This window comes from Mercenaria mercenaria, chromosome 18 (assembly GCF_021730395.1).
Source record: "Mercenaria mercenaria strain notata chromosome 18, MADL_Memer_1, whole genome shotgun sequence".
In the NCBI taxonomy this organism is placed as follows: Eukaryota; Metazoa; Mollusca; class Bivalvia; order Venerida; family Veneridae; genus Mercenaria; species Mercenaria mercenaria.
The window spans coordinates 54,760,855-54,785,908 of record NC_069378.1 but is presented as its reverse complement, the minus strand read 5'-3'; the positions used below and the strand labels follow the sequence as shown (position 1 = coordinate 54,785,908).

The 25,054-nt window shown below is 35.3% G+C and overlaps 1 protein-coding gene across 1 annotated transcript; it reads left to right on the top strand.

The window, feature by feature from the left end:
• Positions 1 to 309: 309 nt before the first annotated feature.
• LOC123538240 (solute carrier organic anion transporter family member 4A1-like) lies at positions 310 to 24,915 on the top strand. The gene is made up of 14 exons (XM_053530104.1): positions 310 to 546; positions 5,879 to 6,204; positions 7,864 to 8,070; positions 8,871 to 8,973; positions 12,746 to 12,867; positions 13,236 to 13,351; positions 14,371 to 14,509; positions 15,406 to 15,604; positions 16,502 to 16,673; positions 17,413 to 17,563; positions 18,385 to 18,505; positions 19,241 to 19,305; positions 20,164 to 20,400; positions 24,406 to 24,915. Exons 1-14 carry the CDS (start codon positions 314 to 316, stop codon positions 24,495 to 24,497), a joined length of 2,283 nt encoding a protein of 760 aa, XP_053386079.1. The 5' UTR covers positions 310 to 313; the 3' UTR covers positions 24,498 to 24,915.
• The last annotated feature ends 139 nt before the right edge of the window (positions 24,916 to 25,054 follow it).

Sequence of the window (25,054 nt, the reverse complement as noted above, 5' to 3'; positions counted from 1 at the left end):
TTCATTCAACAGACGATATGTACGCAACTTTGCATACAACCCTTCTTGGCTTACTTTAGGACATTGTTTGAGAGTACTAACTTGTTATATGGCAACAAGGGCATAGAGCATTGTACGCGTTTTATTTGGGTTTTGTATAATCTATGTCAGGTTCCATGGACGTTACACGTTCGGCAAATTTGTTTCTTTCATTTTTGTGCGTTTCTTTATTGAAGCGTTCATTATAACTTTTTAGTTAAACGAGCACTTTTTTTCTTAAAAAAAAAATAAAATAAAATAATTAAAAAGACCATAATTATATAGGACAACGAATATGAGAAAGGCAGCGAACACTCAGCGTGATGATGCAATACTAAATTGTGAAAATGGAACAGATTTCAAAAGTCAAATAGATGAGTGGTACCAGAAGAACAATGTTGTGTCTAAGCTTATACCCACGGAAGAAGGGAGTGACAAAAGATTTACAGAAAAGGAGGATGGAGATCAAAATGATCCGGAATGGGAAAAACAAAATTTGCGATATGGGTGGGGAAGATGGACACCAAAGTAAGCAAAGTTACATTATAATACTAACAGAAGAATAAATATACTATAGTACTTAGTTTTAAGTAACGACTCATTTGTAAAGAACAGCGTAAGCGCCTTTTACGCACACACAATAATGCCCCATACCCCCCCCCCCCCACAAGTGCAAAATATTTCGTCATTACTTTGCGCGCAAAATTTTCGTAATTTTATAATTTATAATATGCGCCTAGCTGGATCTGGTGCTTTTGCTCCTACGCAAATATAGCACCGGAAGTAGTTTTCATCATGATTTGCCAACAATGAAAATGCAACCCAGCAAGGTGATTGGAAAATTTGTTTAAAAAAAGGAAAACTCCTTTAACAAAGAAAAGAAATGTATATTGAAAATTTTACAACCAAGCAAGTTGTCGTATCATCGTTTGCAAAGGTAAGATAGGGAATACAATTAAAAAGCAACTTTAATACATGTACAGTACATCCAACGGGTGTCAAAGGGAAAACATTCATCAAAACAGCTCTTAGCAAATTTAGTCTGATATAAAATACGTTCACCTTTAGAAAGTGATTATAAGACATTTAGAAGGTGGTACTCCGCGATGTTGTTCCTTTATTGGCCCATGTCTACAAGTTTTACATTGTCTACTGACTTACACTGCACAGGTTCCATAACTCTATTTTGCTTTTTTACAAAATTATACCCCTTTTTTGACTTAGAAATTTTTGGTTAAGGTTTTGTATGTAAGCTGGTATCTCAGTAACCACTTACGGGAATGGATTGAAACTTCACACACTTATTTACTGTGATAAACTGACTTACATTGCACAGGTTCCATAACTCTATTTTGCTTTTTTACAAAATTATGCCTCTTTTTCGACTTAGAATTTTTTGGTCAAGGTTTTCATCGGTATGTAAGCTGGTATCTCAGTGCTTACTAATTGGAATGGATTTAAACTTCACACACTTGTTCACTGTCATGATCTGACATGCACAAAGCAGGTCTCATAACTTTATTTTGCTTTTTTACAAAATTATGCCCCTTTTTCAACATAGAAATTTTTGGTTAAGTTTTTGTATTTAAGCTGGTATCTCAGTATCCACTAATGGGAAAGGATTGAAACTTCACAAACTTGTTCACTGTCATGATATGAATGCAGTGCAAAGGGTCAATAACTCAACTTTGCATTTTTACAAAATTATGCCCCTTTTTAAACTTAGGAGTTTTGGGTTAAATTCTTATATGTAAGCTGGTATCTCAGTACCCACTAATGAGAATGGATTGAAACTTCACACACTTGTCCACTGTCATGAGCTGATAAGCACTATGCAGGTTCCATAACCCTATTTTGCTTTTTTTTAATTATGCTCTTTTTTCAACTTTGTATTCATTCAATCGACAAGGCTGTTGAATAGTCGAGCGTTGCTGTCCTTCGACAGCTCTTGTTCACAAGTATATTACAGCTGAAAAGTAATTTTGAAATAAGTCATCACTTTTATCAGCTGTTACACGCAAGTAGGCAGCAACTTTATTTGGACATGTGCTTTTAGCGCTAAAATTCAGACACGCTTTCAAAACAGTTAGTCACGGATTTTGATATAGTGGCTGATTTCTGCCATTACGTTTTGGCGGCATCAGAACGATAAACGAGCGCGCTAGCTCCACGACATTTATTTGTCGTGCCGACGCGCTTAGTTCTGGAGTGTGGGTTCTCGAGATCAAACCCAGAAATCTAAGACTATTTGCTGGCTTATTGGCGAAATTATCTAATAATCTGCAATATTTACATTTTCTTTCAATATCATTTTTGATAAAATGAATTATGGTCTTCTTGCTTCCCTAAGCGTTTAAAAATAAGTAACTAATTCTGATCCCGTGTCCCATTGATTTCTGTAGGAAGTGGCAGATTTTAAGGTTTACATTGTCTTTTTAAATGATATATTTTCATATTTATGCTCTTCTCACAACATTTATTAAGTTATTGAAGTAAACTAGAAAAGTTAAACGTTTCAATGTGTTTATTTGTAAGTTATTTTTATGTCTTCTTGCTTCCCTAAACGTTTGAAAATCACTGAATTTACTAATTTGGGTATTTTTGTCGGTCCTAGTACACGTGTACTAATGACACCGGATAAATTGATACAAGTCTCTGAATTAGATAAACATGTGTGTCGATCTAGATAGACACGTGTGTCGATCTAATCCCGTGTTTAATTCATTACTTTGTTAGATTATATAAAAAAGTGTTATTTTAAATTACATGTTTAAATAAAAAAGTATTTCATTTTCTAATTCATTTAATACTAATTTTTAAAATTTAAAAGACATTTTTAAAGGGGACCCTGAACACACATATTTTGTCATAAAAATATAAATAAATAAAAATTAAATACATATTCAAAAAATACGCTGAGTAATGGGAAGAATATGCTTCTCGACAATTTTGAAACAAATACCAGATTATCATTCAAAATCACCAATTTGAAGAAATTAAGAAACTTTGAACCTTTTAGTTTCGCATCTCAATATATTCTCAGCTTCTTTGCATGTTCGCAATTTTTTTTCAGGGTAAAGCAATGCTCATGTGTACAAACATATTTTTTCAGTGTGGATTTGTGTTCTTTAACAGAACAGAACAGAAGTTTATTTCCTAGACGTGTACATGGTACATAGTCATTATAAATTCAAATAAATAAACGAATAGGTGACAGTCATAGTGAGATAATCATATATGATAAAGAAACTTACAGTAAAGTAACCTAAAGAAAAATCTTCAACGGGACATTGATAATTTTGTGAAAGGGGTAACGTCTGCTGTTGTTTATCTTCTATATAAAATTATCGAGTTTCCTTTATCTGGTCAGCTTTTCATCTGAGCACATATTCAGTGCAAGTCAAGATTGTCAGCCTGTGTGCAAATAAGTCACAATCTGTTATACGATTTATTACATGCTTTAATATTCACTCGCGGAAGGTATTTCAAGCTTACACTAAAACAAACAACTATCCTTTCTACAATTGCCTTGAAATTTCGGAACAGACATTATCTCTATTCCATTCATTTTGGGCAGTTTACAACCCACTAATTTCATTTTGTGTATTGCGTTAAAGAAATTCAAGATGAAACCAGCAAGTTTCTATGAAAGGGCGATAAATATATACATTTTTTTTTAATTCTGCATTAACTGACTGTTAATACATCTAATCGGTCTGTACACCTTGTAACGTGATTGTTTTCATTTGACGGTATTTTCTGAAATGAAAAGAAAATTTAACTTTTTCGAAATGTTTTATCGGACAGAATTTTTACGTGGAATTATTGTCCAATTTATTTGACCTGTCAAAAAATGGACCCGACTTTCATTATATTCTGTTCGAGCCTATATGAAGACTAACATGAAAGCCGGGAACAAGTTTTGACAGGTCAGTTAAATTGGACAATACATACATGTATCATTAAAGTTAAGAAAGTTCAAACTACAGCTTTGTTAAAAAATAAGGGTAATAATAAAATAAAATAATAATAAAAACTTTATTAAGAGGGTGTATTAAAGAATTTATTATCATCATTACTTAAAATGTTGTATAACTTTTGCTCTGATCTTGAAAAATAAGGCCAAACATGAATGGATTTTTCTCGGACATGTATACGCACTGAAGAAGATAAGAGTGACCCTGTTATAGTTTGAACAAACTGGTCAAACAGATATTTGACACTGACCTACATCATACACCTGGTCAGTTGAAAGTCAGTCACAGGCAGTTTTGACCGGTTATTGCGCCATTATTATCGCTATCTGCATGCTGTTTGTTTATTTCTGGTTCGTCTACGTCCACGAGATACGCGAGAACGACTAAAAGTTAACCTATCTTTTAGAAATATGTTGATTGACCATATAGACTTAAAATGGTGTAAACCTAATGCTGGCAGTCATGGCCGGGTAACTTCACCAGCTTATAAGTAATGTCTGACCACAAGGCTAGTGTCAGGTATCGCTGTGCCTCACCGTCTTTGTCTTTTTTTGTCCTTTTCCGAGTCAGTCCATTATCATTGTCTCTCAATCATTCTCTTCTACGTTCATTTGTGTATTTTCCTTTTCTTTTACCTTCAAGAGTATATCTAAGAGTAAAACTTACCGGGAAAGTCTTGGTCACTTTCATAGTACGGTCAGTCCTATCCTTAATTTTATTATGGTTATTATCATATTTTATTAGATGTGATGTTCTATTTAATGTTTTTACTTGGAAGAAATTTTGTTTCTTTTCCTTTGTTGGAAATAACGTCATACCGGCAATATTATAGGTCATATGGCGACTTTTCAGCTTTCGGTGATAGAGGAAGACCCCATCCCACAAGCCCCACACCCCACCCCACCCCGGCAGTGCTTCAACGGGCATTATATCATCGCGAGCACCACCAACCTTCCGTAAGCCAGCAGGACGGTTTCCTCATATGAAGAATAAGTACTGCGCCCAAAGCGAGGTTCGATCCCACATCGATGAGGGGCAAGTGATTTGAAGTCAGCGATCTTAACCACTTGGCAATTGAGGCCCTCTACTAAGAAAAAAGCCTGTTACTTATTATTCACGCTTTTCTCAAGTCGCTAGTAAATTGATCGACATTTGAAAAAAAAATACCAGTGTTCACTTTTGAGACTCTGATGCATGACAAGTTTTACATGCAAAGTAGTTTTGTTTTAAATGTTAAATGGTCTTCCTCCACCATTAAAAGCTGGAAAGTCGCAATATGACTTATCATGTGTCGGTGCGACGTTAAATAAAAAAAAATGTTAAATGCATTCCTAAGCTCGAAAGCAGTGATAATCTAATGCACTGGATAAACTTTCTGTTATAAAAACTGTATATATAACCATGTGACTTTGGTTATAAAACTCCTGAGACAATTTCTTCTAACTTAAAGATATTTTTGGCGACAAACATTATCACTTTGCGGACCTGTAAAACTGATTTATCACCATAGAAAACTATGCCTTATTCAAGTTATTGTACATTAGGTGAATTGTCGTGCCTTTTTAGTTGTTTAACATTAAGAAAGGGTGACGGTGGACGGCGTGAGATGTCATTGATAATGGGGGTCCAGAGCAATTTTGTTCTCTTTCTGAGACAAAATACTATAAAATCTTTTAATTTCGTAGAATCAACTGTTTCGTCGGGACATTAATTCGTGGATTCCAATTTTGCAGACGTATATGCTTATTCATCGGTGTTTAATTCCGTGGATTGACACAACTACGAAATCCACAAAAAGTAATCCCCCGCAAATATTAATGACTTTATAATACTTAACGCGTATGAATATAACTTGTAATAACATTTTTTGTTACCCGTTTCAGCTGCCTGCAAGTGTTTAACACAATCCGATGGTACGTGTTCTGGGTGTCCATCTTTAGTGTCTTCCAAGGATTTATTGTCAACGGTGTGGTCAATGCCATTATCACAACTCTAGAGAAACGATTCGACCTTCCAAGTTCAAAATCCGGTCTCATAGCCAGTTCCAACGACTTTCTTGCCTTCTTTTTGGTGTTGGTGATCAGTTTTTATGGTAGCGAAAGGCACAAGCCCAAACTGATAGGGATAGGTGTGATGGTATTAGGGCTGGGGTCATTTATATTCTCACTACCTCATTTCCCACCAGATCTCTACGACTATGGAGGTTCAGGTAGGTGTACACATAGGTACATGGTACACACAGATACATGGTACTCATACACGGTACACACAGGTATACAGTATACACATGTACATTGTACACATAGATGTACGGTATGCACATATGTATAATACACACATGTTCACGGTACGCGTTGGTATACAGTACACAAAGGTACACGGTACACACAGGTACGCAGTATACACATTAATATGTTACACACAGGTACACGGTACGCATAGATACACAGTACACACATGTACACGGTACGCACAGGTACACAGTATACACATGTACACTGTACAAACAGGTACACATAACTCACGGGAACACTGTACATACATGTACACAGTACACATATGTAAATAGTACACACAGGTACACAGTGTACACATGTACACGGTACGCATAGATACATAGTACACACATGTAAACAGTACACACAGGTACACAATATACACATGTACATGGTACGCATAGATACATAATACACACATCTATACGGTACGCACAGGTACACAGTATACACATGTACACGGTACACACAGGTAAACAGTGCACACAGGTACACTGTATATAAATGTACACAGTATACATATGTACACAGTACACAAGTATACACGGTACACACAGGTATATAGTGCACACAGGTACACTGTACAAACATGTACACAGTACACATATGTACATGTACACAGTACACAAGTGTACACGGTACACGGTACACACAGGTACACAATATAAACATGTACACGGTACACACAGGTACCTAGTATACACATGTACATGGTACGCACAGGTACACAGTACACACAGGTACACTGTACATATAGGTACGCAGAATACAATGACAATGACAAATTGTTTAACCCGCCCGCTTAGCTTAGTAGGGAGAGCGTTGGTCTACGGATCGCGGGGTCGTGAGTTCGATCCTCGGGCGGGGTGTATGTTCTCCGTGACGATTTGATAAAAGACATTGTATCTGAAATCATTCGTCATCCACTTCTGATAATTCATGATTGGAAGCTGGCAATTACTTGCGGAGAACAGGTTTGTACTGGTACAGAATCCAGGAACACTGGTTAGATTAACTGCCCGCCGTTACGTAACTGAAATACTGTTGAAAAACGGCGTTAAACCCAAAACGAACAAACAAATTGTTTATTTGATACTGACCACCAGCCCATAACAATACAATGAATATCGAGGGACATTTTAGAGAAATGTACAGGTGCACTGAAGACAGATAAAATATATAATATATAGGTATGTATCTTTTCGAATCATTAGATACAAACGTACAAAGTTTATTGTACATACAGGTACAAAAAAGGTACACGGTACACACAGGTTCACAATTTATACAGTAGACACAATATACACAGTTAACACAGGTACATAGTGCAAACAATTCAACAGTATTCATTGGTACACAGTACAAACAGGTACATAAATACACAGTCACACAGGTACATAATCTCTTGTAATACTACTTTTTGCTAGATAGAGCCACTCAACATTTAATACGACTATCTCATTATTTTGAGCAATAGATACCTACTTCCTGAAAAAAAAAGCATTCTGACTTTTTGAATAAAACATTTACAGTATAGTCTATATAATAATAAACTATTTTCGGTTCAAGAGTATATGTATTTTCGAACACAGATCTCGATGCATTTGAAAATGTATGCCGTCAGAACAATGGGACCACAAAATGTGTTCAAATGGAGGAAGCATCCTCATCACAGAAGTATCTATACGTGTTTTTGTTGGCCAATGCCCTACATGGTGCAGGTTCCACGCCCATGTTCACACTGGGAACCAGTTTCATAGATGAGAACAGCAAGGCGGAGCAAACGCCGCTTTTTCTTGGTAAGTTAACCTTCACCATGGAAAAAAAAAACAACGTTCCAACGCGTGTCAGGAGAGTCGTATCTCTCTTTGCAAAAAAAAACAATTTGTACTTTTGATTAGTTGAATTACCAGTGAATGTGACAATTATATCCAAGCTTTTCTGTAAAGGTGGCATTCTGCATAAATTAGAAATATTTCCTCCTTTCAAAGCATTTGGAACTGCAATATAATTTGAAACATGATATTAAAATATGTGCACTTTTTATTAAAGAAAGCTGTCTGACATTCTGGTGACACTGAAAGTTCCAAAGTTTTTCTTACAAGGTGGGTATCATCAAAAACAAGATATTCAAAATTACTAACTTGATTACTACCGGTAGACACATCCTAAAACTGTCGATTATAACATTACAGAGAAAACCACCCTCCTTCGAAGAATGGAAAGTGGGCGCACCAGTGGCAGTCTTCGAAGCAGTGGTGTCTTTTCTAGTAAAATAAATCTATTTGGAAATTAGATTTTAGTTTTGCGTGCTTTTTTTTGGAGTGGGTGGGGGTGGGGGAGGAAATAAAACACGGTTTTGAGTTCAGATGCGCAGTAATCTAATCACGAAGGCCAAAAAGCACGCAAAGCTTAAATCTATTTCCATTTTAACACGTTCAAATAACACCAGGACGGGATACTAATCTGAAATCCTTTTCAGGCGGAATAGCCAAAAGTTGGTCATTTTGTTTAAATCGACAAGACAATACACGGTAAAATCCTTCCTTGTTTATATAAATCTTAAAAATGTTAGAATGTTAAATATCTCATCCTACAGGTATTATATACTGTGTGGCAGCCCTTGGCGTAGCTGCAGGATATATGGGCGGAGGACAATTTCTTAACATCTATACAGACGCTGACACTGTAGATGTTACCAAGTACGTTTTTTTTTTGTATTCAGTATTTTTTTTTTACCTCACAGTATTGTACATCATAACTTTAGCCCAGACTTTTCAGCCTCTGCTTATTATTAAGTGAAGAATAAATTATACTGTTGATAAGGTGTTAACCCAACGAAAAATTGACGGAAACAAGGACACACGTCCAACAAGAAAAGTTACATTCAAAAGCGTGACCACGTATACACCTACATGGAGGGGCCTCCGTGACCGAATGGTTAAGATTCATGCCGTGAATTCCCAGTCAAAATTACCACTTTAGATTTTCGCAGTAGAGAACTGTGGCAAGTCTATATCTGCATGTAGTTTTCGTGTGGCTATCGGTGTGTAACATTAACGTATCGCATTGACCGTTAATTGTAGGCTCTAGCATTTATTTTTATCCATCGGTATTTAACAAGTTAGAAGAGTTAAAGACCCACCAATACCTAGTGGTCTACTTTTCCTCCCACATGAACTTTGTGCAAATAATTCTGGTAATACTGGTATCATACAACTATTCTACAAGATGACAGGTGGACAAGCTCAGTCCGGTTTTCATAACTTCATCTGCAAACTTACTCAGTCATTCTCTTCTCAGTATAGTTTTATGAAAAATAAAATAATAACTATCTTACACTGTATATAGAAACAAAGTGTGATCTAAACTCACCTTAATACATGAAGTACCGTGCATACTACTACATTAATTGAATAATATATTTAGTAATACATTGTCTTAGCCTTATATCTGTTACTGTCAAACTGTAATTAGACACTTGTTATTTCTCATTTCTCCATACAAAAATGTATAATTACAATTATGGAACAATCTGACTGAAATACTTGATCTTCTAAACCAAGATCCGAGAAGGACCCATTCTTAATCGTGTTCTGTATATTTTTGATTTCCAGAATTGCTATTTTTATTTTCGCAATTCTGTTTTTTTTATTTTAACCAATCAGACGACTTGTTCGAATGTCAAAGATTAAGAAAAAAATGTGTAGGTTGTCAGGGACTCGAATTCGGGACCAGTCGCTTACAGAGCAAGTGCTCTACCGACAGAGCTAACGGTTTACCGACAGAGCTAACCGGCTGAAACTTTACGTCATAAAAATGTAACTATCAAAAACCCAGTCTAAATATAGATTTTGTATTCTTACAAAATGTTGTAAGTAAGTAAAAATGTGTAGGCTGTCAGGGACTCGAATTCGGGACCAGTCGCTTACAGATTTTTTATTCTTACAAAATGTTGTAAGTAAGCCTTCTGCCTGGCTAACGGAATGGTCGTCAGAACGAGGCTATCAATAGCACGTCTTCAGATCCGAAGTATAGCGTAATAGGAGATGTACTTTAGTCAGACAGCATTATGGAAATACAAAAGGTTACAGTTAGTTAGTGGTGTGTCTTTAAGGTAACATGACAATAGCCACTACTGACCTTGACATTTTAAAGTGATAAGTACAAATATATGTAACTCTCAAAGTTAGAATTGAAGCTCAAACAAGAGATGGCACCGAGGTTTGTCCAAGAATGCTACAGTTCGATGCGAAAAATATGCCAGAATAGTTAAGTTATGACTAATTTTTCGACAAGAGAAAAAATTTCTCCGAAGGTAACCTTGACGTTAGAGCTAGGGTCTGGGTCTTGAACATGACACACTAACTCATCATAGGGAAAATTGTGACAAGTAATGTTTGATGATGGCAGAGTTATTGACTGGACAAGAAACATAAATGTTAGCTTTTTAATCTAAGTTTGACTTTGACTTTGAAACTAGAGATTTTGGACTTGCGTCTGACACCTTATTTTAATATAGGGAACGTTTATGCCATGTAATTTTAAAATGTCTTCACCGACGGAATAGGTATTGAACTGACAAGAAACTGACAAGAAACACACCATGTAAACCGTTAACCTCTAAATGTGACAGCGATCGTGGAGCTAGCGGTCTGGTTGTTATGCACGACACGTTTTCTCGTTATCGGGGAATATTTTTAATGTTTTCATCTTCGTTCCCATATTTTTGTTTCTTTCTTTGGTGGTTTGTATTTGTATGTATGCCTTTATATAAAACAACAGTATGTTTATTATTTGCATGGCTTAAATGCATGTATTTAGTCAATATCATCTTTGATATAATGGTAAACTTTTCTGATCTGCCATATCGGCTTATGATACTTCTCTGTTGTGTTGTCACATAGTTCATGAAGGAATCTGAATGTTTACGAGAAAAAAAAATAATGTGGATGGTGAGATTCGAACCCACACGGTAAAAGATCTGTTTAACATGGACTGTATGCTTTACCACTGAGCTAATTTGCAATTGGTACAAAATCTTAAAATATTTAGATTGTAACATGATTAATGACAGAGTTACGAATCGGATATGAAACAGACCCTCTTAACCTTTCACTTGACTTCTAAGTGTAAACTTGATCTTGGAGCTAGGGGTCTGGGTCTTGCGCGTAACACATTGCCTCCTTATGGTAAACATTTATGCCAAGTTGTTTCAAAACCCCCTCATGGATAACAGAGTTATATATCGGACACGTAAAGATCTATTATGATATGACTTCTAAATATGACACTGACCTTTGAGCAAGGGATCTGGGTCTTGCGCGTGACACATTGTCTGATTATAGTTACCATTTATGCCAAGATATTTCAAAATCTCTCCATGGATAGCAGAAATATGGATCGGACACAAAAATAACCCTGTTAACACCTTGACCTTGGAGCTAGGGTTCTCATTTTGATAAACATTTATGCTAAGTACTTTTAAAACCTCTTGATGAATGGCAAAGTTACGATCCGGACACAAAACAGACTGTTTGACTTCTAAGTGTGACCTTGACAGTGTAGAAAGGGGTCTGAGTGTTACACATGAAACGTCGTCTCATAAAGGTTAATATATTTATGCCAAACTATTTCAAAATTCCTTCATGGATGACAGAATTACAGCCCGGACAAGAATTTACAAAGTTACGGTCTGCATTAAAATCAAAGAACATACTGTAGTGTAAATAAAAAGGTTATTTGCTGAAACATCTTTAAATGATGTAAGGATGTTATCATTAAATAAAATCCTAAAATTATCTAATGTTTTTGTTTTTATTTTTTTTTCTTGAAATAGATATCATGTGATATATACTTAATCACTTAATAACAACATAATATATTAGGCCCTAACAAAATCTGAAAAATAGATCCCTCAGAAGCAATGAGGACAAAACAAATAGTAAATATTGCAGACTCGATTTGTCTTGATAGTTGGTTTAATTTGTACGCAAGTTAGCAGTGTACATGTATTTAGGTAATTTACAATTATGCTTTGCACGGAATGAATTTGCAACCATGCTTTGCACGGAATGTCATGGATCAGAGGGATAGACTGGCTATATTCATCACTAAAACCCAGCAAACTGTATAAAATCTAAAGTGGTAGGATATTCATGGCATGGCTGACTTCGTATCACTTGACCCTCACCAATATGGGTTCGAGCCTCACTCAGGGCGTTAAATTCTTCATGTGAGGAAGCCATCCAGCTGGCTTACGGTGCAAAGGCGTGAGGAGTGTTGCACTTTCCATTACCTCTCATGAACAGATTCAATTAAACCGAATCTGCTATTATTTTGCTTGACGGTCTATGCTTCCGAATGACCTTTTAATAGATTTTATTAATACTAAGCACAATTTAGTCAGTTAATGACTCAATACAGGTAGATACAAACATGTTATTCATATTTTGTTTCTGTAATATTTTGTAGACTGGATATAACACCGATGGATCCTAGATGGGTAGGTGCATGGTGGATCCCTTTCTTGATCAGTGGGGCCGCAATGTTTATTATTGCTATACCCATATTTGGATATCCAAAACGTCTTCCAGGTGCGTTTTGTCTAGAAGACATTTTACGTCCCAACAATTTTTCACATTCCATCTACCATTGCACACGTATTCACTAACTTTAAGGCAGTATGGTAAAACAATTATGACATGGAAATTTTTCATGTACTACATGATAATCAGTCTTGCAAAAAAATATAATCTTGGGGATTTTTACATGTATTCCTTGCTAGTCAATTTAGCAATACAATTCTGTTTTGGAAATTTTACATATATTATCCGATAAGTAACATTGACCATACAATTACGACTTGGATATATTACAAACTCTAATAGACAGTTTGACACAGACTGTCAATACAATTATGATCTTTTTTTAATTTTAATTTTTTAAACGTATTTTCTGATAGGTAGTCTGGCAATACAACAACAAAGAAAATCGGAGACTTCAAAACATGCGAATGACGAACTTCCGCCGAACTTTGGGAAAAATTGGAGAAATTTTCCACGGGCAATGTTTAATTTGGTATATATATATAGACTCTGATTACTACTCTGAAAGCTTTTATAGCTGCCAGAATATTTTTAAAAAAATAATGCAATCACAGGAAAATGTACTTTATAAATCATATTTTTATCATGACATCAGGGGTTCTAACTGGCCAATCAGAGAGCTGCATTTTCAAGTACGTGCTAGTTACCACTTAAGTGAAAAGAAGTATTTTTTACAATGAATATATAGTGAATTTAGAAATAAATATCACATTATTTTTGAAATCAAATTAGATATTAGACTGCACATGCCCCAGACGATGCTACAAACTACAGAATTATTACACAAGTGAAATTAGTATCATTCCGCAATGTTTCTGACATGTTAACATTGGGAAATAGACTTTAAGTTTAATTTTTCGTGCTTTGTTGTCAAAACGCATGAGTGATTAGTTACAACGCATCTGAACGTTTTTTCGAAACGTCTTCCGATGGACAAGAAAATATACACGGTAAAATTCTTGTTTATATAAAACAAAATCTTAATAGTGTTAGAATTATAAATAATTTGCTTGATTCACTGAATGATCAACACATTCTCTTAAAGAATCTTTGTGAACCCCCCCCCACCTCCTACACGCACACCTATGTTGACATCCTGCCGTGTCCAACATATCAATGCATCCTTATTCATGATAGACAAATCAATAGCTATAGCTATAGCATTGTGTTGATAAGATATATTCTTAATATTTGTAATGTGTAAACTGAAAAAAAACGTGTAAAATTCCTAATAGAATACAGTTTTCCAAGCCTTTCTTTCAGTCGCTAACGATCTAATCCATTTCATTTTTTTTTTGTTATCATTTTTTTGTGGATTTTAACAATGCTTCCTTTCAAATATAAATATCTACGACAAAATTGTCTACACTTGATCACAGGTGCTAAACACAATCAAATATATTACTCTGTATATAAAGATACACAGTATACGGTAAACAATATGTTTTTCGATGCCTTAATGTCCCTCCTATTCTTGTTTCTCAATTATAGATCAGAAACCCAACATTTTTGTTTCTCTCGCTCAGCGCATGCGTAGAGGGGATGATCATCAGCGGTGTTGCTACATTTGGCGCCAAATTTCTGCAAGAAAAATTTAACCTGCCTGCTGCATTTGCTAGTTTTATTATGGGTATATCAATATTTCATTTATATAATCATACAACTAGCTGTATTTATCACCATAGCATGGTAAAAAGTACTTTCCTAAAGATGTAATCTTCGCCACACGTACTGAAACAACATGAATGTCAAGTAAGAGGCCCTTGCATTTGTTCGTCAACGTCTTAAGATTTAGGTCCATTTTTCAGAGAAAAAGTTGGAACGTCATCAAATCATAGAAAAAAAGCATTGTTTTACATGAAAATTTAACAGCATATAAAACATTTATATTATACTACAAAACCATTGTCAATTTACTCATGTATGTATTGAATTCCGGAAGGAGACTGCATGAAGGGGGCACACTTCTGGACAGTTCAGCGCCTTTAAAAACTCACCATTTTTAAAAAGCTGTTATATGTCTTCGTTTTGATGCATTTGCAACATCGTGCGAGTGTTTAAACTTTACATAACTAGATAAAACATCGTTTTTGACAATTGTTTACATTTATTTCTTTACATGTGGCATTCTTATTTTAAGGGGGGCAACTCATTTAGAATATTTTAAGTATCCAACTCTGTGGGACAGAACAGTAAAACATGTATTGGTTGCCAGATAAGTTGTGTGTTAAGATGCTGTTCATTTGCTAAAACATCTGTTGTTTTGTGATATACTGCTTAACCTCAAGTGTGAAATTTAGATTTACACTTTTAAAACTCTGCTCTATCATTGTACTAGTTTTGCATTGTAATAATATCTTACTTGAATAAGTATTCAGATGCCACAGTTATCTCAATAAAATCTCATTATCTTAAATCTGCTACAAACAAGGTACCGATTAATTGCCATTCTGAAATTTAAGGCATTTTGAAAACGTTGTTGAATGTTGTCCCAGTCCGTTTTTGTAAAAGACATCTCTTTTATAGGTATTATTACGGTACCAGGTGCTGGCGGAGGAATGCTGCTGGGAGGATTCATTGTGAAAAAGAGAAAATTGAAGTGTAAAGGAATTATTAGAATGAATATGATTGCTGCGTTTCTTGGTATAGTGCTTGGCTGCGTGTTCTTGCTGCAGTGCCCAGCACAGCATATAGCCGGTGTCACATCTGAGTACATCACGGTAAAGTAAGTACCATTATAAGTATCCAGGGATGTGCAATTATATATACAATGAAAACACATTCACAAAGAGAATGTGGCTATGACGCGATGTAAAGAGTGATCATTCAAGAAGTTCGAACAGTTGACTACGTAGAGTCACATTTTTACGTAAGATAGTACTACCCATGGAAACAGAATGTGAAAGTGTTGCTTTTCCCACAGAAGTGATTTCAAAGTTAGATAGGGTTGATCGGACAGGGGACCGTCCACAGCTGTTCTTTCTCTTTCTTGATAATATTTGGACAACCAATAAAAACGCCCCTTTTTTCTTCATAATCAGTTGTACTGCAATACTCTGTTTTGTCGAAAATACAATTTGTTTTCACTGTATGCTCTTTAAAATATGTTTCTGATTCATTTTTATTGAATACATTTTTTTTGGCTGCGAAAATAAATGAGCCGCGCCATGAGAAAATCAAGATAGTGGGTTTGCGACCAGCATGGATCCAGACCAGCCTGCGCATCCGCGCAGTCTGGTCAGGCTCCATGCTGTTCGCTAACAGTTTCTCCAATTCCAATAGGCTTTAAAAGCGAACAGCATGGATCCTGACCAGACTGCGTGGATGCGCAGGCTGGTCTGGATCCATGCTGGTCGCATACCCACTATGTTGGTTTTCTCATGGCACGGCTCAAATGGTTTTGGGGCCAACACTTAGGGATGGGAGATGCAAGGACAAAAATATAAGTTGCAATGTCCCCACCCTTCTGCCGACACCTCACACTCCATCTCATCTCTAATGCCTATATATGCCCTTAGAGTATGAAACACCTGGTAAAAATATGGTAACTGCCACAATGTATTTTAATGTCTGTATTGTTGTTGTTTCCTATAAGATTCACAGTTGTATTCTATATTTTCAGCTCATATAATGGACCAGTTAACTTGGATCACCAGTGTAACACTGAATGCGCATGCTCGGGCGCGACTTACGAGCCGGTGTGTGGAATGGATACCAGTATTTATTTCACACCTTGCCATGCTGGATGTAACGAAGAATTTGTCTTTATGGAAGGTCCAATGGGGCCTTTTAAAGTGAGTACAGTTTTATTTTTCTTGATAATTCCAATTTCCCATTTATTTAAGGTAGCATATATTTATAATACTTTATGAAATTCTGTGGACTCAAAGTCAAACCCTTTTCGATAATTAAAGTAACTTGGTATTTCGAATTCATTTATCTCAAAATTCCGGCTATCTCAAACACTTTCTGAAGTCCCATATCGAAAACATGTGTACAAAGTACCATTGTAAGTCGAATTTCGCTTATCCCTAAGTGAAACGCTCCATCCGTTAAATTCGAGATGCCGAGTGTCAGCCGGACCATTTCTTCTAATTAATCATTTGCCGTTATACTTGCACTAACAGAGGGTTATGGTGAATAGTCGTAAAGCTGATACTTTAAAAAAAAACATCTGTAATACGGTTTCCGCAATTAGGTATTAGAGTTTAAAATTCTTTAAAACCCTTTTAATCCCTTAGAGATTTAGAATACGTTAGTTAAATCTTGTGAAGATTTAAGAGAAAGAAAATCATATAAATAAATTATCACCACAGACAAATCCCTTACAAACACAATCGTTACAAATGGTATAATAATTTTGTTCAAGAATATTTAGGGAAAAAACCTGAAAGACGCGATAAAATAAGATACAGTTCGTGTAAAAACGTTTTTTGCTAGTAGTAAAGAATGACAACTCTGTAAAAGAGCTGAACAATCGAATTCTTCTAAAATAAATCAAGTATATATAAAACGACCAATATTTTTTTACAGATGTATACTAACTGTAGTTGCGTAGCAGCCAGTATAATGTATAATCTGAATCTCACAATGCAACACGAGATCACCATGACAACGCCAACGACAACGCCAGTTTCTGTCACGACGGAGGGAATGTCTGCAAATACAACAGGGCCACCTTTAGGTTTGACTGTTGTTAAACAATCCCTATTTCTAATACTGAAGAAATTAATTCACAGAGTCATACAAAATACAGATATTCTGAAAGAATGTTTTTTAAATATTGGTAGAAATTATACCAGGTTCCCGTTTCAGCGGTATTAATTGGTATCAACATATCTGCATTTAAATATAACATCTCAATTCCTGTTTTATATACACATAATATTCTTTTGAGATTTCCTACGTTTAACAATTAATATCATAATATTTATCATATATTTATATATGATTTTTATTCCTATATATGTACACATCTATGCATATATTGCAGAAGTCGTTGCCACCTTACATACAAACATTTTGTTAATCAAAGGATATCCTTTGAAAACACAGAAGGCAACCAAGATTAACAATAGCAAACTTGCTTAACTTGTATATATTTATGAAAACTTTAGGCATTTATCGATTTATTTGCGTACCATTAGAGTATACAGCATTAAGTACATAGTAAAATACACAAAGACAATCAGTTTTGAATTACATAAGCCAGTTTCTGAAACAACCAGTCTTACGATCTTACGTAACATCATTTTCATTACAGTAATATTTCTTTCCGGTATTTAAAGAAAGCGTAGATTTGGAATTACCATTCAAAAAAGAATACACAATAAGTCAACATTAATGAGTTTCTTAATGCATTATTAAACTAATCATTCCCGAAAATTTAAAAATAATCTAGATTCTTTATCCTGTACATGTAACTAGACATTTGGAGACTGTGCTATTATTTTAAAATGGTAACGACCAAGTCTTAATAAAATGAAAAAGTTAACAATTTTGCAGGAGCGTACCAGGGTATTTGTATGTCAGACTGCAAGCTACTTTATGTTGTTGCTCCGCTGTTGTTTTTTGGTATGCTGGTCACCTTCATGACATGTTCTCCCACACAGACTGCCACGATGAGGTAAATGTTTATACTCTAACACAATTTGTCACAACGAGATATGTATTATATGCACACTCAAATTGCTACCATGAATTAAATATTTTAAGCTCTTCGATACAAACTGCCACGATGAGGTGTCACGACTAAGTTATTGTTCCTTCTCAAGGGAAGGAACACTTATGGTGAACATGTCATTGACCGAGCAAACGGATGCATGGGTATCATCAAAGGCATCCGAATGCCAATAGGGCACCGCCAATGCCCGCCATCTTGGACTCATGCATATTCATTACAAGTAGCCTCTTTGCCAGTGTGTATTTATACGCATCTTTATATTCCATTAAACAGTCCATACTTCGGAGAGAACTTAGAACGAAGCTTATGAACTGCCCGTGATCGTATTAATTAATTAACTCGTGGTACAGTCCAATTGTCAATATAACTAGTTATCAGTCATTAAACCTGTCCAATGTGTGTAATTTGTACATGAAAAAGATCTAGTATTGAAATAAAAAAATGTTCAAATTTTAATGTTACACTATAAGCCCGTATTGTCAATCGGTAAATCCCGTGCGATGACGTATGGTGGTTCTTCGGCACTCTTCGGAAGATGACGTAGTTTATACGAGCACCTGGCTTTACGTTCATACCGTAAAATGTCGAAATTGCATACGGAGATTTCGTCATTGAACGGAAATGTGCGAGTGTTATTACGAGTCAGTTACATTAGAACTCCTATGTTATCTTTTCCAGATGTGTCCAAGGACACCAAAGATCATTGGCAATAGGATTTCAATGGCTTTTACTAAGATTATTAGGTAAGTTTCACAGGTTAATATTTTATTATGTACAGTTCATATTTCCTAGTCAAATAATTTTTTCTAAACTTATTATATACAGATGATATTTGTTGGTTCATATGAAAGATATTATACATAGGTAGCATTTTCATGGTTAATATATATTATGTACAGGTAATATTCCCCGGTTAAATCTTCTTTTTTTTCAAAACTCAATATGTACAGGAAATAATTGTTGGTCGATATATTATGTAAATTTTATTTTTCACTGACTATTTCTTTAAACATCTTATTCAATCCGCGAACCAGGTATTAGACAGAATATTTGCCACCAGTTGTCTCCAAATGAACTGTTTCTCCTATTTTGTGTAGAAATAACATTAAAGTATACCTTTTCACTTTCTTCTTCTTTGTAACATAATAATATGAGCCGCGCCATGAGAAAACCAACATAATGGCTTTGCGACCAGCATGGATCCTGACCCATGCTGTTCGCTTTCAAAGCCTATTGCAGTTAGAGAAAACGTTAGCGAACAGCTTGGATCCTGACAAGACTGCGCGGATGCGCAGGCTGGTCTGGCTCCATGCTGGTCGCAAAGCCATTATGTTGGTTTTCTCATGGCGCGGCTCAATTATAATGGAGATTGCTTATAAATTTATATGCGGCTGTTTCAGTAGCAAGGATGGGGTTGTTCAGCCATTAACTGGAATGAAAACAGATGTTTGTAATACATTTCTTTCAATGTATTTATTTTATAAAAAAATAACTAAACTATTCAGCTTTCAATAAAGCCATTCTTGGGGTAAGTTCTTTTTTTTTGTAAACAGTCCTTTTGTTTCGATTGAGGTTCATCAGTCCTTTTTGTTTGGTTTTAGGAACAACACCAGGGCCTCTCATGTTAGGGTCTATTATGGACAGTGCGTGCCATGTATGGCAAGATATCTGTGGCACAACCGGAAATTGCTGGATCTATGAGAAGACAAGCATGGGAGTTAAGCTATTTGTTTGGTGGATAACGGTGAAAATAGCGGCCCTGGCATTTTACTTTGCCGCTCAGTACTTTTACAAACCCCTTGATGAGGTTTCAGATGATGAAGCTGAAACCGACGAGGGAACTATGAATACGGTTGAGAGTGAAAGTGACGAGAAAAAAAATTTAAACTTTTTGGATGTAGTTGAGTGTAAAGAATCTGTAATCTGAAAATTTTAGTTATTGATGTAAGTGGTATGGTGTTCGCATGCACATAGGAACAGTGTACAAGGCTTACTTTGGCAGAGGCGAAAATTGTTTCGCTGACAATTGTAAAACGTTCGACACCGTATAAAGGCGTGGTCAAACCAGTATTCGGTTGTTCCTTGTCGAACTGTATGAAAAGCAGGCCAAGACCTAGCCATTTGTATCGATGTATTCCATTGACTGAATTGTTACACCTAGCTGGGTAGAGATGATCAGACATTCGAAATAGACTTACGGGTACGAAAAGTCATTTTGGGTTTTCACGTGATTCTCGTTTTGGAGGCTTCTCTTTTTAATGTTATATAGCAAATGTGACATTATACATAAGACTCGTCTGTTGAAAACCAGACCCTGGTATCTGACTTTTTTTAAATTTTTCAGGAACTTGAAAAAACTTCCTCAAACGTATAAAAATGTTTATTTTTGTACCATTTCTAGTACTTTGGTGACAAATCACATTCTTTAGAAATTAGGAATGTTTCTACTCATTTGCTCCTAAACTTAGGACAAATTTGGACAATTTTGTTTTGGCATTATAACTTTGGAGTTTTATCAGCATTTTCTTACAGGCAAAACACTTCATTTTCAGATAATATGTTTTGGCTTTAAGCAGATATAACTTTCTTTCTGCGCCTCTCCAGCCAAAACATTTCAGCTAAAGATGCGTGTTTTTGGCATTCATGATTTCTGAAAATCTGATAAAGAATAATATGCCAGAACCTAGTATATGGCCATAACATACTATAGCTTTACATTTTTTGCGAATATTGTTTGCAAACTGCGGGCCAGTCTATTGCATATACCAAAGCCATAGTTTGGTTTTAATAAAAAGATGACATAACACGTATTTCCATTGTGCTATATAATAGTATTTATGTATACACTGATATGGCAATGCAGTTTGTTTTAAAAAAATCACAGATTATCGGACAGAACAGAATAACTTGGCGTGCGGTGTTTTGGTTGTAATACATATTTATTTTGATTCAAAAAAAGTTTGATCTAAAACATAGTAACTTGAAAAAAATAAGACTTTGATGATACTTTATTTAATCCTTCAAACAAATCTGTAAATATTTCACGATTGATTTCAGACCATTATACTTGAAATCATCATATTAGGTAAATATGCATTTTTACATTTTATTACGTATCACAGAACTTAAATCAAACATAAAGTAACATACACGAGTAGTTTACGCCTATGGTATATACTGAAAATCTTATGGTATTCACCCAGTAAGTAGTAATTTAAAAGATATTATCGCATTAGTACATGATGCAGTCAGTAGTCATTAAAATTTCATTTATATCATACTTCTGCACTCGTAGTCATTACACAGAAATATCTTTTATCATACTTGGTGCCATTACTATTAATAATAAACATGTAGGTCTCGTCAAAAAGTAATATGAGTTACATAATAAATTGTAAGTAATATGATTTACGTAATAAATGGCATCTATTGAATACCTTATTATTCACCCAGTAAGTAGTCATTTAAAAGACACTATTGCATTCATACATTATGCAGTCAGTAGTCATTATAAATTGATATTATATCATACTTCTTGCAAATCGTAGTCATTACACAAAAATATCTTTTATCATACTTGTTGCTATCGCCCGTTATTAAAAATGTAACCATGTAGAAAAACTGTAACATATACATCTCCTCAAAAGTAATACATGCTTCCTTTTCATAGTTCATTAAAACACGGATGGCTCTGCACCCACAAAAATACTTCTGCTATAAAATATTTCTGTTATAAAAAGAGTTTGTAGCCGTTAATAGAACAAGGTAATTATCTACAACACAAGAGCTATTGCTGTTTTGTAAATATTTTAAGACTGCACTGACATAAAGTACTGTGAAGTACCTTAGTGTATAAAGGTACTTGTGAAAGTATATTATACTTGGTTCCAGTCATAGTATAAGCATATACTGTTCTTAATCCATGTCAATATCATCATCCGTTTCCTGTCTATCTGGTTCAGGCAGACGTTCCTTAACACCCTGGCTAGCAGATAATCCTTTGTAGTAATCATGGAATTCCTTAGGAATTACACTTCGCTTGCACAAAGACATTAAGTCCTTTTTCTTTGCACTTGATATTGGGAGCTTCCCTTTATATAAAGGTTGAATGGTCTCATTTGGACGCTTCCTTCCAAGAAGCTTTACTTTCTCGAATTCTTCAGCTTCATCAAAATTGTACTTGAAATAGCACATCTCTGTATCAGACTTTATTAAACGCATCCATTTCATTTGTTTCCATCTTGGCTTTTTGCCACTTTCAGTCTTAGAATTTGCTTTTGTTCTTGCTGATTTGAAATGTTTGAAGTCATAGAATTTTAAACTTACAACATTGTAAGGGCTTTTCCTCCTGGCCATTGATATAACTGTTTCCCATTGACTTGGAACAAAGATTTTTGTCTTGGACTTAGCAAATTCAATTGTCGAGTGCATGGAGTCACATTCCATATGCGTATGTCCTCTCTCCAAAAACTTGTGGTCATGATTTTCAATCCTGGTATTGTTGTGACAGAATTAAGGAGGCAGGTTGCAACTATCTGATTTTATTTTGCCCAGCACATGCATCTGAGTATAGTATTACATGCTCTAATGGTGACTCCAAACTCGAAAGGTACAGATTCAAACATGTTGATATCTCATTTGATCCTCGTTTTCCATCTGTTTCTGACCATAGGTAACATGTTGCTTTTTTGTTACCTGCACTATAGATGGAGAGATTATAACAACAAAGTTTTCTCATATAGTACATCAAGCTGACAAGGGAACATGGCATATACAAGACTGACCGTAAATGAAATGTGCAAGTTTTAACTTTGCTATCCTGTCTTGCAATATGGTTATCTTTCTGTTTTTGTTCTCTAGCCACTTTCTTTCTTTCTTGATGCAGTTTGTACTCTTCTTCTAGTTTTTCATCCAATGTTCCATCTGTTTTTGCATTTTCATACTTGTTACACAAAGTACACTGGTCTTTTTTGGAACATGAAATGACAGGTTGTATTCGTTATTAAAAACTTTTCTATATATTGGCTAATTCGCGGCTTCTGACTGATTTTCTTTACATTTTGAAACATATTCTTCATACATTTTCTTGATATTTAAGTTTGGTGCAAGAAACTGCCTATTGGTAGACTTTCTTACATAATGACATTCCATGGTTGGAAATGATTCTATGTGATTTCTGATCTCTTGCAGTTTTGATTCACAAGTTTTATTCGGAGCTCTATGTCTTCCACGTTCGTCCCTTCCTTGAAAATGTCCAGACATCTTTTTTGTAAGAGCATGTGCTACAGTTGCTTCTCTTATGCTTAATGTTTTCAAAAAGAACTTTTTGCACACACGAACGCTGTGATTATTTACTTCCATAGAATATATCCTCATTACTTGCTTTTTCTTCTCAACTTTGTTCCCATCATCGTCTAAATATGTTTTTGTGTTTTTCTGATGTACATTTGAACAGATAAAATCCTTTTGCCTTTCATAAGAAGCAAGCCCATAATAGAAGTCCGTGATGGCACACCTTTTCTCAAATGAAACTTTGTCATTACATTTGTATTTGCATTTTGTGCAGTCACATTCTTGAACTAACTTTCTTCATATTTTCTTACCAGAACCGGATATATTTTCTTCACCACTGAGTCTAAGTCTTTTCCTAACATTTTTCTTCCAGTTCTCCGGTGTCGATTTTCTCTTTCTGAACAGTTTCTTTTTCATTGGGGGTACAAAGTTTGCAGCCTTTTTCGGGGTTTGATGCACAGACACACTGCTAACGCTAGAATCAGGTATGTCAGTACTTGCACTTGGTAATGGTGTGGCTACAAACTGTTCAGAGTCACCATGAGCAAGACTTATGCAGGCATTAGAATGTCTGGGATTGAAATATATGCTAATTTTATTTCATTGTGATCGTCATTTGCCTTTAAAGTTGGTTCAACAATAATCTTTTGTTGATCTGGTTTGCTAGTGTATATCGTAACTGAACAGTTAGCATAGTTGCCAGTACCAATGGTAAGAGATCTGCTACTTTGCTTGACCAATATCCATCATTCTTAATATTTTCTATTTCAGAGAGATATTCAGCAACAAATTCCTCCTCTTTTTCGGGACCATACTTGTCTATTAAGAACCCCATATATTCCACTGCATTTTCTTCTAAGTGGGTACACATTGAGTTTCTTAGTTGAGAATGTGATTCTGATATAAGGTCTGAATAGCATGCTGCTTGGAAAAAACAGTTCCCATCGGCAGGAACCTTATCCCGTTTAAGTCCTTCATCATTTAAAAATCGGTCTAAACGCCCTTCGTTTGCTGCTATTAACGTTTGTCTCATTATTTCTTCATTATAGCTCAATGTCTTCAAGCGCTCTACATCTGCCTCTCTATCAGAATGAGCGTGTAAAATATGGAGTGGAGTCATGGAGTGGAGTGGTGGAGTGGAGTCTGGAGTCGATTTTGGAGTCAATTTTGGAGTCAAATTTGGAGTCAGTTTTGGAGTCA

Coding starts and splice junctions, on each gene's coding strand:
- LOC123538240 (XM_053530104.1), top strand. CDS start 314: ATGAGAAAGGCAGCGAACACTCAGCGTGATGATGCAATACTAAATTGT. Junction 16,674..17,412: donor GTCCAATGGGGCCTTTTAAA/GTGAGTACAGTT, acceptor ATTTTTTTACAG/ATGTATACTAACTGTAGTTG. Junction 17,564..18,384: donor TACAACAGGGCCACCTTTAG/GTTTGACTGTTG, acceptor ACAATTTTGCAG/GAGCGTACCAGGGTATTTGT.